This window comes from Hemitrygon akajei, chromosome 23, assembly GCF_048418815.1.
Source record: "Hemitrygon akajei chromosome 23, sHemAka1.3, whole genome shotgun sequence".
Taxonomy (NCBI): Eukaryota; Metazoa; Chordata; class Chondrichthyes; order Myliobatiformes; family Dasyatidae; genus Hemitrygon; species Hemitrygon akajei.
The window spans coordinates 58,506,099-58,519,960 of NC_133146.1; the positions used below are offsets into that span (position 1 = coordinate 58,506,099).

At 43.1% G+C, this 13,862-nt stretch overlaps 1 protein-coding gene across 2 annotated transcripts in view; it reads left to right on the top strand.

The window, feature by feature from the left end:
* LOC140715480 (hyaluronan-binding protein 2-like) overlaps window positions 1–13,862 on the top strand; it is a 75,266-nt gene that overhangs the window by 21,101 nt on the left and 40,303 nt on the right. For both annotated transcript variants that reach the window (XM_073027780.1, XM_073027779.1), the window contains one exon: window positions 10,200–10,316. In XM_073027780.1, the coding sequence (XP_072883881.1) occupies window positions 10,200–10,316 (117 nt within the window). The remainder of the gene's footprint in view (window positions 1–10,199; window positions 10,317–13,862) is intronic.

The following is a 13,862-nucleotide window of genomic DNA, read 5'->3' on the forward strand; positions in this document are numbered from 1 at the left end:
CCAGCGCGAAGTCGGAAGCGTCACTCTCTACTTGGAAGGGAATGGTCTCGTCCACTGTATGCATTGTTGCTTTGGCAATATCCCCTTTAATGCGGCTGAAGGCCTCACGGGCCTTGGCTGAGAGGGGAAATGCGGTGGACTTGACCAGGGGGCGGGCCTTGTCTGCGTAGTGAGGGACCCATTGGGCGTAATAGGAAAAGAAGCCCAGGCACCGTTTGAGGGCTCTGAGGGTGGTGGGAAGAGGGAGTTCCAACTGGGGGCACATACAGTCGGGGTCAGGGCCAATGACCCTGTTCTCCACGACATACCCAAGGATAGCAAGGCCACTTGGGTTCCAAACACCCACTTCTCTCTGTTATAGGTAAGGTTAAGAACTTTGGCCGCTTGGAAAAATCACTGGAGGTTGGTGTCATGATCCTGCCAGTCGTGACCGCAGTAGGTGATGTTATCCAGATATGGGAACGTGGCCTTCAGTTGGCACTGGTCCACCATCCAGTCTATTTCCCTCTGGAAGACAGAGACACCATTCGTGACACTGAAGGGGACGCACAGGAAGTAATAGAACCTGCCGCCCGCCTCGAAGGTGGTGTAGGGGCGGTCCTCTGGGCAGATGGGGAGCTGATGGTAAGCGGATTTGAGGTCGATGGTCGAGTACACCTTGTACTGAGCTATCTGATTGACCATATCCGTGATGCGGGGTAGGATAGTCCACGACCATCCTATTTTTCTGCCCTGTCTGAACAACAGCCACCTGGGCCCTCCAAGGACTTGTGCTTGGCTCAATGATCCCCTCCCTGAGCAGCCGCTGCACCTCCGACTTAATGAAGGCCCTGTCCCCCGCGCTGTACCTCCTGCTTTTAGTTGTCACAGGTTTACAGTCGGGGGTCAGGTTGGCGAACAGCGGTGGGGGAGGGATCTTGAGGGTGGAGAGGCTGCAAGTGGTGTCGGTAGCGAAGCTGTCGGCATGGTGCTGGGTGGGATGTGTGGGTTGGTGTGTGTGTGTGTGGTCAGTAGCGGGGTATATGATGAAGCTCCACAAAACTGAGGATTTCTGACAGTGATTGGTGGGAGGGGCCCGTCATACTCCATTGTCACACTTTTCAGTGTGACTGTGCGCCACTCTGCACAGGTACAGCCCCAATAGCACAGGTACGCACAGTTGAGGCATGACCAGTAGCGCAAAGTTCCGATATTCTGTGCCCTGCACCACCAATGTCGCTACACAACCCACCCGGATGTCTGTGGAATGCGACCCAGAAGCCATGGTGACCCTCTGGCTTACCGGCTGTGTCACGAGTCCGCAGCGTTGTACCGTGTCCGGGTGAATAAAACCCTCAGTGCTGCCTGTGTCTAACAGGCAGCTAGTCCTGTGCCCCTCCACCAGGATGTCTATCATTGACCTTGCAAGCTGGTGTGGAGCACTTTGGTCGAGGCCAGAGGCCAGAGTTGAATGCCATCTTGGTGCCCAGTAAGCACCCATGGGTCGGAGGTGGGGCGAGGTGGCGCCGACAAAGATGGCCGCCCCCATGCCTCGCACGAGGCGGGCAGGCAAGATGGCGGCGACCAAGATGGCCACCCCCATGCCTCGCATGAGGCGGGCAGGCAAGATGGCGGTGACCAAGATGGTGACCCACATGCCTCACACGCGGCGCTGCTCAACCCTGCTCGTAGTTTAGACTTACAGGTCTTGGCGAAGCGGCCCTTCTTTCCGCAGCTGGAGCAGGTAGCTTCTCGGGCCGGGCAGCGTTTTCGGGGGTGCTTTTTGAGTCCGCAGAAGTAACACTGCACGGACTTGCGACTGGCAGCAGCCGTGGTCGATTCACCAGCCGGTTGCGGGGACTTCACGGACTCGCGAGTGGCAGCAGCTGAGGTCAATTCACCGGTGGGTGGCGGGGTCTGCAGCGGCCACGGGACCGGCGGGAGATCGCACGGCTGCACAGCGTCAGCATTGTGCAGAGCAGCCTCCAGCGTGTTGGCCAGCTCGATCGCCGACTGTAAGGTAAGATCGGTGTTTTCCAGCAGCCGCTGGCGCACGTACACTGACCTGATCCCCGTAACGAAGGTGTCTCGTACCAGGAGCTCTGCATGCTGTTCCACCATCAGTCCCCTGCAGTCGCAGGCCTGCACGAGTATCTGTAGGGCCCGGACAAACTCAGCGCTTGACTCTCTGGCCCACTGCCGCCGCGTCGCTAAGCGATGTCTTGCGTAGACGGTGTTCACCGGCCGCAGGTACTGTCTTTTGAGGGCATCCAGTGCCCCTTGGTAGGTCAGCAGGTCTCTGATAAGGGAGTATACCCGCGGACAGACTCTGGAGAGGAGAACTCTGTGCATGATAGCAGGCTCAGTCACGCGAATCTCTTCCAGGTACGATTGGAAACATGCAAGCCAGAGTTCAAAGGCAATGGCTGCTTCTGGAGATTGAGGATCAATGTCCAATTTGTCTGGTTGTAAAATGCTCTCCATGTTTTAAAATTGCTGCTAATAAAATTAATGCACCATCAATAACTCTCGGAGACGGGAGGCGAACGATAGGCTTTTATTAGCAGCAAGAGACCACCACACAACATCCTGGAGACTGAGGGAGGCACAGTGCCTCCAATCGCCTTTATACAGGGGTCTGTGGGAGGAGCCACAGGAGCAGTCAGCAGAGGGGCGTGTCCAGACAGGTATATGTAGTTTACCACAACCTCCTTTCTGATGGTAACAATGAAAACAAGGCACGACCTGAGTGATAGGGTTCCTTAATGATGGATAATGCCTCCTTGAGGCATCGCTCCTTGAAGATGTCCTGGATGCTATGGAGGCTATGATGGAGCTAAGTTTACAAATCTCTGCAGCTTATTTCGAATCTGTGCAGCAGCTCCCCTGCACACCCCACCCATAGCAAACAGTGATGCAGCCGATTAGAATCCTCTCTGCTGTACATCTGTAGAAATTTGTGAATCAAGAAACAATGTCACTAAATGAAAGTATAGATGTTTTTATTATGGATGAAATGTGCTTTATGTGATTTAGACTGCTTTTCCCTGCAGAAATAAACTAATATTTGCAAATTACTGTTCCTAATATACAGTCAAGGTTACTTCTCTACAATGTTGTGTGTCTTGTCTGTAATTCAGCTATTATTGATTAAAGTTCATCCTGCAGTGACGTAGGCCTTTGCAAATCAACCGACAGTATGACTGTAAACCAATATAAATATGATTTGGAGCTGCTTTTCTGCTTACCAATTTTCTTTTACACAAAACATCATAGGATTTTAAGTATAGCATATGTGCATGGCATGCCAGGCTTACATGCATTTTTAATGTTGCTTTAAATAAAACATGCTATAAGCCAGAACTGTACTCGAAAGAGATCACCTTACCTGGATTCATTAGCCATTATAGGGAAATTCTGTAAATTGCATTGCTTTGCTGGTCTTAAAGAAATCTTCAAAGTTAAGTTGGATTTTCTAGATGCAAGGAGATTGGCTGCAAAGTTCTATCCATTCTAAGTTGTTTCAAAGTTACTAAGAAACTGATTACTATTTCATTCGTTCATTATGTGCAATGTCATATGAGGTGGGCAACCCTGATCTTTCCACGAGCTTGACTGTGCTTGGCAAATTTCTCTACAGAAGTGGTTTGCCATCGCCTTCTTCTGGGCAGAGTCTTTACAAGATGGGTGACCCCAGCCATTATCACTACTCTTCAGAGATTGTCTGCCTGGCGTCAGTGGTCACATAGCTGTGATATTCACCGGCTGCTAAGATGACCACCCACCACTGTTCCCGTGGTTTTAGGCAGCTAAGCAGATGCTACACCTTGCCCAAGCGTGATCTGCAGGAGATCTACAGGGAAAGAGCGCTTTACATCTCCTTTGGTGGAGACGTGTCTCCACTGATTACTATATCCCTAACTAATTAGGACATGACTCAAAATTTGCTTTGAAGAATAGGTTTCAGTCATTTAAAATTGAATTGCTATTGGTGAACTGACACTAAGATTAAATATATTTGTTTTATATGATAAGTCCATATTCACTGCAATTAACAGCATTACCGAGCTTTTCATTATAGTTGGAAATATATAGAACATAGAATAGTATAGCACAGTACAGGCCCTCTTTAAAAGTAGCAATATTTTTGGAAATAAAATGTACCATGCTGCCTAGTTAGCTGACTCATGACCAATATTGCAATTTCTGATGGGTACTGTAAATGAGTTTGGATGGAAATTCAAGAAAAAATGAAACTTTCTCAAAGCCATGTCAATCTCAGATTAATTTGCATCCATATCAACAATTTTACACAAACTAGAAATTCTTCCCTTGGACTGTGAAAGGTTAGATTACTACTTCAAGTTTATTTTTTGTAAGTCAAATGAATACATTCAATGAATCAATGCAAAGGCTTTGACTATTCATTTCGGGGGGAAAAAGGTAAACAACATAAAACTCAACGTTCTTGTCATTCCTACACTCAGTGAACACTTCATTAGGTACCTCCTGTAGCTAATAAAGTGGCCACTGAGTGTATGCTCATGGTCTTCTGCTGCTGTAGCCCATCCACTTCAAGGTTTGACATGTAGTGCATTCGGAGTTTTTCTGCACACCACTGTTGTAGATGTGGTTATTTGAGTTACTGTCACCTTCCTGTTAGGTTGAACCACTCTGGCCATTCTACTTTGACCTTTCTCATTACAAGGTGTTTTCACCCACAGAACCCAGTGGACGTGTTGTGCATGAAAATCTCAGGAGATTAGCAGTTTCTGAAATACTCAAATCACTCTCAATTATTCTTTGGTCAAAGTCACTTAGATCCATCTTTTCCCATTCTGATGTTTAATGAACTGAGCCTCTTGACCATGTCTGCATGCTTTTATGCACTAAGTTGCTGCCATTTGATTGGCCGATTAGATATTTGCAATAACAAGTTGGTATACAGGTTATCTAATAAGGTAGTCACTGAGTGTATAAGTAGCTTTAACGAAATCACCGTGGAGCAGTAATGGTGTAAATGGATTACAGTGCTTGATAATCCTGTGATTTTCACTTCTGTTCTAATGAGCCTTAGGGTGATAATAAAATGAGATCTATTCTTTGCCTTCAGACCAGGGTGTATCCTGCAGACATCATAGAAGAGTAATGTTTTCCAATACTTGAAGTTACTGTCCTGGTGGCTGGAACTATTGCTCCACGGTTGAGCAGCAATGGGTTTCTACATTTCCACTGTCCCCAGCACCAGTAAATGCTCATCAATTCACTAACTACATTTCACTGGATGGATTTTGCAATGGAGCTGTTTGTGAAGAAGTTGACATTATCCGGTGCTTTGAAATTCTGAGCCTATGCAGACTTGGCAACAGGCCTTGTAGGTAATGTGCCTGTCATAGAAAAGCATAAGGTTAGAATTTTGGGTGCACATCATCCCTTCAATTCAACACCAGAATTTTAGTGAGGCTAGCTAGATTCCAGCTGCTAGAAGGAGAGTATTCATTGTTAGTCTCCCCCATACTACCCCTGGCCTTTGGTGCAATCGTAGCCTATTAGATCTCTCATAGTAACTAAAGTCTGGCGTTCTTGCCGATATCCTGGAGAATCTCTTCTGGACTCTTTCTGTAGCTACTACATCTTCTGTAGAGTGGCATCCTAAACTGTACACAATGCTCCAAATGCAACTTAACCAACGTTTTTTACACAAGTGCCACGTGATGGCTCAAATCTTATATCCAAGCCCTCAGTCTATGGAGACAAAATTCCAGATGCCTTCTTCGCTATCTGTCCATCTGTGTCATCATTGTTGGGGAAAATGAATTTGCACCCTGAGGTCTCTTTGTGTATCCTAGGCACTCTCTCCCAGGTTCCTGCCATTTACTGTATATGACCTGCTAGCGTTTGACATTCTAAATAAATTACATCAAATTTGTCTGGATTAAGTTTGAGTTGTACCTCTCCACCCAAATTTCTAACTGATCTATGTTGCTTTGTCCGAAGACAATCTTCTTTTTTCTACATCTGCACCAGTTTTTGTGTCATTAGCAAACTTCTGGTGACGGGGTTGAGTTCCCATCACCTATTAAATGTTCCCAATGGCGTGTGTCTCAAAGAGCCCTGGTTACCAAGCCCTGCTCCTGGCCTTCACGCACGGCTTAGCTACTAAAGCCAATGGAATCGTTTTGACTGACAGAAGAAGGGACAAAGGTGGGGTACAGGTACCTTAATATCAGTCGCTTTGTGCAGATGGGCTTGTCAGTCATGGTTGGCAGCACATCTAGGAAAAGGAAAACTTTGATCTTAAAGCTCTGCTGCCTTGCGGCTACACCAACACATGGGGCAGGCTTCAGGAGTAAATTCCAAGGAATAGTCCAGAGCTAGGGTCCCTAGGGCAGTCCTGCATTGATTTCAATACTGACTGGCAACTCCTGTAACGCCACTGGTGCCAAAATGTATCCGTCTCTGCCATTCCTTTGGATTCATCTGCTGCATAGGGAGGGGATCTTGCTACATGGGCAACAGCTAGCTCTCCATATTGTACTGCCTTAGCTTGTGTATCTTGTAGATCGCTGGGATGCAACATTCATGGTCTATCCTGACCAATGGAAGGCCTCAAAGCTAACTTTCTAATCAGATCTCTTTATGGTCCATGCATAACACACCTACCATCCTGCTTTCATCAATGACTTCCTCAAATATTCAATTAGGGTGTGAGAGAGGATTTTCCCTGCACTCGACTGTGCTGATTCCCCTGATAGATCCCTTCCTTGCTGAGTGAACACATGTTCTGTTCCTTAGATTTTTTTCCAGTAATTTCATGACCACTAATGTGAGGCTCTCCTGGCTTAATCCTGCTGTCCTTTTGGATAAGTGAACAATGAACTTTGTGTAAGGTATCGTGAAGAAAGAAATTGCTGTTGCTACCGCGAGTAATTCCCTTGAAGACGGGATTCACACTGAACTGCAAGACAATGTGCAGGATCGGGAACCATTTACAATATTGAGATGTTGCCCTGCTGTTTAATGTGTGATAATAACGAAGACAAATTAATGAAACAGGACCTGTCGTTACCTCTGGGCATTTCAAAGTGTTATCCAACTAATGAACTACTACTTAACAAATGCTCTTGAGTGTCATTTTCTGTTCCACTTGCTCTCAAGTAACTACCTCCTAATGATAGGAGATCATTAACCTGGTATCTCAGTACAAGTATATATCTAATGTTGAACCTGAACAATTTCATTAATGTGGCATCGTCCATTCTTTTTGATGCAAAAAATATATACATTGCTTCATTCCTGTCTCTTCCGCTGCTCAGGCGATATTTGCTGCTAGGACTATGTCACGTCACATCTGCAAATCCCATGACCAGGATGGGGAGTTGAAGTGGTTGCCCTTATCACCGCTCAGTTAGTAATAACAGAGCACTTTGAAAACTCGTCGTCCTCAGTCGAGAAGGCACTAGAAACATGACACCATTACGTCGAAAATAAAAGTAAAAATCCAGACACGTTCAGTGGATTTGGTAGTGCTGATGGGAGATAAAGTGTTAAACCATCGGATTGATGAAGTTTCAAAGGATATTAGATAGATAGATAGATAGATAGATAGATACTATATTCATCCCCATGGGGAAATTCAACTTTTTTTTCCAATGTCCCATACACTTGTTGTATCAAAACTAATTCCATACAATACTTAACTCAGTAAAAAATATGATATGCATCTAAATCACTATCTCAAAAAGCATTAATAATAACTTTTAAAAAGTTCTTAAGTCCTGGCGGTTGAATTGTAAAGCCTAATGGCATTGGGGAGTATTGACCTCTTCATCCTGTCTGAGGAGCATTGCATCGATAGTAACCTGTCGCTGAAACTGCTTCTCTGTCTCTGGATGGTGCTATGTAGAGGATGTTCAGAGTTTTCCATAATTGACCGTAGCCTACTCAGCGCCCTTCGCTCAGCTACCGATGTTAAACTCTCCAGTACTTTGCCCACGACAGAGCCCGCCTTCCTTACCAGCTTATTAAGACGTGAGGCGTGAGATATTCTGTTACTCAGTTATTGGTCTGAAACATTTCTTCATACCTGCCATCTGGCCTGCTGTGTATCTCAGTATGTCCTATTATAATTCAGTTTTCCAGCAATTTGCTTTATGACAGGGTATTCCAAACCCTGCAAGTGCCACTTCTTTTCAGTCTGTTCTACTCTTTCCCAGAAAGAAGGAATCCTTGCTCCTTTATTAAACACCTCAATTCTTCTGAAACAGGTTAAAATATCAAATGAGGTGGTTTAATCTGGAGGACCACAATGGAAATGAGGTATATAACGCAAGGTGATGCCATCATTACCAAGGTGGCTATGGGTAGTAATTCAACCATGAATAAAGCAACAAATCCCATTTAGAGAATATTCTATAAATAACACAGACATTTAGAACAAATACATGTAAAATGTTTGTCTATAAAATGCTACTTGGTCTGGAATTTTAAAAATAGTAAAAGTCAAATGCAAAGTTCAAAGTACATTTATTATCAGAGTAGGTATGCGGTATACAACCCTGAGATTCATCTTTCTACAGACAGACACAAAAGAAACACCAAGGAACCCACTCAAAGAAAACATCAAACACTCAACGTGCAAAAAATGAGAACAAATCATGTAAACAACAAAAAAAGTGAGGGGAAAATCACAGAATATAAAACACCAAACCACAGAGTCATTGGAACAGTCCAAGGATGTTCAGTTTAGTTCATTTCCATTAAGGTCTGCAGAACTCTGGGATAGAAGAGCGAGAGAAAACCCATAGCCAATCCAAACTAGCTTAAACGGAAACTGCCCTGAGGACAGACTACATGTTTGTAGTTTATTAGAAAATCTACTACTCACTAATTGTATTAATGAAGCATTAACAAATTTCAGAAATATATTAAAAAATAACCCTTCTAAATTAAATCAAACCAGATTTAAAAAAAAAAAATCTGTTTATAGTTTTTACAAGATTTGAATTAAATCTCCTCTCTATATTATGAAAGTAATTTGTTATTGAGATACTGCACAGAATAGACCCTTCCAGCTCTTTGAGCCATGCCACTAGCAACCCCCCGATTTAACCCTGGCCTAATCAGGGGACAATTTTCAATGACCACTTGACCTACTAGCCAGTACATCTTAGGACAGTGGCAGGAAACTGGAGCAATTGGAGAAACTGGTGGTGGACTTTAGGAGATCTAGGCCTCATATGGAGCCAGTGATCATTAATGGAGAATGTGTGGAGCAGGTTAAGACCTGCAAGTATCTGGGAGTACAGTTAGACGAGAAGCTAGACTGGACTGCCAACACAGATGCCTTGTGCAGGAAGGCACAGAGTCGACTGTACTTCCTAAGAAGGTTGGCGTCATTCAATGTCTGTAGTGAGATGCTGAAGATGTTCTATAGGTCAGTTGTGGAGAGCGCCCTCTTCTTTGTGGTGGCGTGTTGGGGAGGAAGCATTAAGAAAAGGGACGCCTCACGTCTTAATAAGCTGGTAAGGAAGGCGGGCTCTGTCGTGGGCAAAGTACTGGAGAGTTTAACATCGGTAGCTGAGCGAAGGGCGCTGAGTAGGCTACGGTCAATTATGGAAAACTCTGAACACCCTCTACATAGCACCATCCAGAGACAGAGAAGCAGTTTCAGCGACAGGTTACTATCGATGCAATGCTCCTCAGACAGGATGAAGAGGTCAATACTCCCCAATGCCATTAGGCTTTACAATTCTACCGCCAGGACTTAAGAACTTTTTAAAAGCTATTATTAATGCTTTTTGAGATAGTGATTTAGATGCATATCATATTTTTTACTGAGTTAAGTATTGTATGTAATTAGTTTTGCTACAACAAGTGTATGGGACATTGGAAAAAAGTTGAATTTCCCCATGGGGATGAATAAAGTATCTATCTATCTATCTATCTATCAATTTGTCCCGTTGCAGCCAGAGGAAACCCATATGGTCACAGGGTGAACATACAGACTCATTACAGGCAGCAGCAAGAGATGAACCCAGGTCGCTGGTGCTATAAGGCACTGTGTTAACCACTGCACTACCGTGCTGCCCTATTTAGCTCTTGGGTGGTAAATAAACTAGAAATAAACAAAAATACTAATTTAATCATTGATCTGTTGATATAAACCCATAGTAACTGAATGCAGAAGATTAGTGTACATTCTCAATTTTTCTTTTCAGTAAACGATCCTTGCAAGAAAAACCCATGCAAAAATGGTGAATGCATTATCCAGTACAATCCACCATATTACAAATGCAAATGCAAGCACCCGTACATACTCCCAGGATGCAGAAAAGGTAAGATATGTTTTAATACAAATCATAAAATCTTTTGAAATCTGAAATGAGCTCATTTCTCTCATTTACAGTTCGTAGGTTCAGAGGTACTGTAGGTTTATATGGGCAGAAATGAGAGTAGTGGGTTGGTTTTCAATGACCTAACTTTACTCAGTGACAAAGCATTACTGAATAGCTCATAAAATGAGTGACTAAACCAGCAAAGCCATAAAAATAGAAGTATGAATTCAATCAGTGCTTTTCAGTCTTTGTGTGTAGAATCATAATTTCATGTCTTAATACAAAACAGAACAAGGCTACAAAGCAGCAACATTCCCTCTAATTTTTTTTAAAAGCTGCACAGACCAACCATTGTCCTGAGCAGGAAATTTTTACATGGCCTGGAAAATGTGTGGGATTTTAAATGTTTATATAGTTGTGCGGCAACAAAAGCTATGTGCACAAGAGCATTTCAGTTAATGCGCAGCCATACACCAGTGCAGCTGAGAGTGAACGGTGCACAGCAATCTCTTTCCTCAGTCCTCATTTCCTTGTCCCCTTGCAACCTGCTGTCTTTCACTCATACCTTTTTATCTTCTTTTGCCATTAATCTGTTTCAAGGGTTAATTTACAGAAGTCATAAAGAAGCATAGCCAAGCAACAGGCCTTTCGGCCCATCCAGTCCATGCTGAACCATTTAAATTGCCAACTCCCACCATCTTGTACGTGGACCATAGCCATTCATACCCCTACTATCCATATACCTGTCCAAACTTTTCTTAAATGTTGAAATCAAGCTAGCATGCACTACTTGCACTGGCAGCTCATTCCACACTCTCACAATCCCCTGAGTGAAGAAGATCCCCTTCATTTTCCCCTTAATCTTTTCACCTTTCACCCTAAACCAACCAGCAGCTCTGAGATATGGGAGCAAATAGGAGCTCACAGGGAAACCACAGACATTCGTCGAGGGAATATGCAAGCTCTGTTTAAATTGTTCCTATGGTCAGGATTGAACCTGAGGGCCTGTAACTCTGAGGCAGCACCGTAGTTTCCTATAAGAAACTGAAGTTTATTTTTTATGCGTTCTTAATTAAATGTTCTCTCTATTATTCGCCCTCTTATTAATTTACTTAGAAGATGATCCTTTTAAAAAAACCAGATCAAAATAAAGTAAAGATCGGAAATAAACTTAGGGATGAATCTTTAAATAGAGTAGGCATTGGTCACAACATTTCAATCTTCATTAGATGCAAGGGAGAAACTGGAGGACAGTATAGTTTAGAATGTCTAATGTTGTTTAAGATAAAGGAAAACCGATAAACTACCAGTTTAATATTAGTAGTGAGGAATTTATTGGAAGCCATTATCAGAGACAAAATAAACTGTCAGTTGTAAAGGAATGGATTCATCAGGCAGAGCTACAAATCTGAATTGGCATGCTGACTAACGAGTTTTACTTATTTACTGAGATACAGCACAGAATAGGCCTTGCCGCCCAGCAATCTCCAATTTAACCCTGGTCTAATCATGGGACAATTTATAATGACCAATTAACCTCCCAACTGGTACGTCTTTGAACTGTGGGATGAAACACTAAGAGGAGCACGCAGAGAAAACCCACACGGTCACGGGGAGAACATACAAACTCCTTACAGGCAGAGGCAGGAACTGAATCGGGGTCACTGATACTGTAAAGTATTTTCCTATACCACTACACTACCATGGTGTCTGGCTAACAATTAAATTGTTTGATAAAATTCAAGACTGTAACAGTGGGGGGAAGAGGGAGTGCTTAAAAATGTGCACTGTCTTGGAATGGAGGAGAAAGTGGGGTACAGATGCACTAGAGAAAACCTTTGTCCTTCGTTACCACCAATAACCTTGAGCCGAACTATATCCACTTTGACTCTATTGACCTGGAGTTAAATTTGAAAAAGTAGGTACAATCAGCCCGGTGCTCTTCCAGCCATTTAGAAGCAGTGACCAAGGATTAACTTTTCATTCAAAATTTACTTAATAAACAAACGATGTCGATGGGAGAATTCCTTTAGACAGGGAGGCATTTGGCTGAAGTCAAAAGAATTACTGTTCCATCCAGCACTCTTTTCAGTTTTTATAAATGGCCTGGACCAATTGGAAGGAGCAGTCAGTATAAAGTTGCAAATGATGCAAATCTTGGAGAAAAAATATTTGTTAACAGGCTCTAAAAGGATATAGATAGAATGAAATGAGCAAGGTAACAACTGATTTCAGTCCAGTGGAATATGAAATGATCCACTTTGGGAGGATAAGCATAGGATAGACATTGAAGTATTGTGTGCAGTTTTGGTCACCTATCTACAGAAAAGATGTAAATAAGATTGAAAGAGTACAGAGAAAATTTACGAGGACATTGCTGAGTCTAGAAGACCTGAGGTATAAGGAAAGATTGAATAGGTTAGGACTTTATTCCTATAAACTGAAAATTTGCAGAAAATATTTATAAGGATGTTGGCTGGACTTGAAGGACTAAATTATAGGGAAAGGTTAGACAGGCGAGGACTTTATTCCTTGTAGTGTAGGAGACTGAAAGGTGATCATATAGAGGACATAAGATCATGAGGGCCACAAGTAGGACAAATACCAATTGTCTTCTATTTTCCCTGGGTTGGGGACTCAAGAACTTGAGGCAGAGGCTTAAGGTGAGGGAGGTACAGGGTTCTGAGTTCTGGAGAGAAAGAAGGTACAGGGTTCTGAGTTGGATGATCAGCCATGATCATACTGAATGGCGGAGCAGGCTCGAAGGGCCAAATGGCCTACTCCTGCACCTATTTTCTATGTTTCTATGTTTCTACATCTTCAAGGAGCGGTACCTCAGAAAGACCCATTATTAAGAACCATAGGGTTCTTAACAATGAGAACAGGGCATGGCCTGTTCTCATTGTTACCATCAGAAAGGACATACTGAAGACTGAAGGCACACACTCAATGATTCAGGAACAGCTTCTTCCTCTCTGCCATATGATTCTAAATGGACATTGAACCTATGAACACTACCTTACTTTCTAAAAAAATATGTATCATTTCTGTCATTGCACTATTTTTAATTTATTCAGTATACATATATATACTTACTCTAATTGATTTAGTTTTTTTTCTTTCTAAATTATCATGTATTGAATTGAAGTGCTGCTATGAAGTTAACAAATTTCACGGCACATAATAACCCTGATTCTGAGGGATTTCCAACCTGGTGTCCACAGACCCCTCCGTTAGTGGTAGGGGTCCATGGCACAGAAAAGGCTGGCAACCCTTGCAATAAAGGGCAAGAGGTGAAATATGTACATGAGATGAGAGATCCTTATATTTTTATATGCAAATTTGTGAAGAAGGCAGGTAAAGCTGATAAGCATATTAAGTGGATTATTTCAGTGTGTATATAACAAATGGACTTAAAGGCAAAACAGGAAGTTTATAAATTATTGAAAAGAATTGAGCACACCTGATTTCAATGTAAAAGGCCTTGGTAAGCAAGCAATGTAGGACGGCCAAGATGTACTTACCAATGCATGAGGTGCTTCAGTC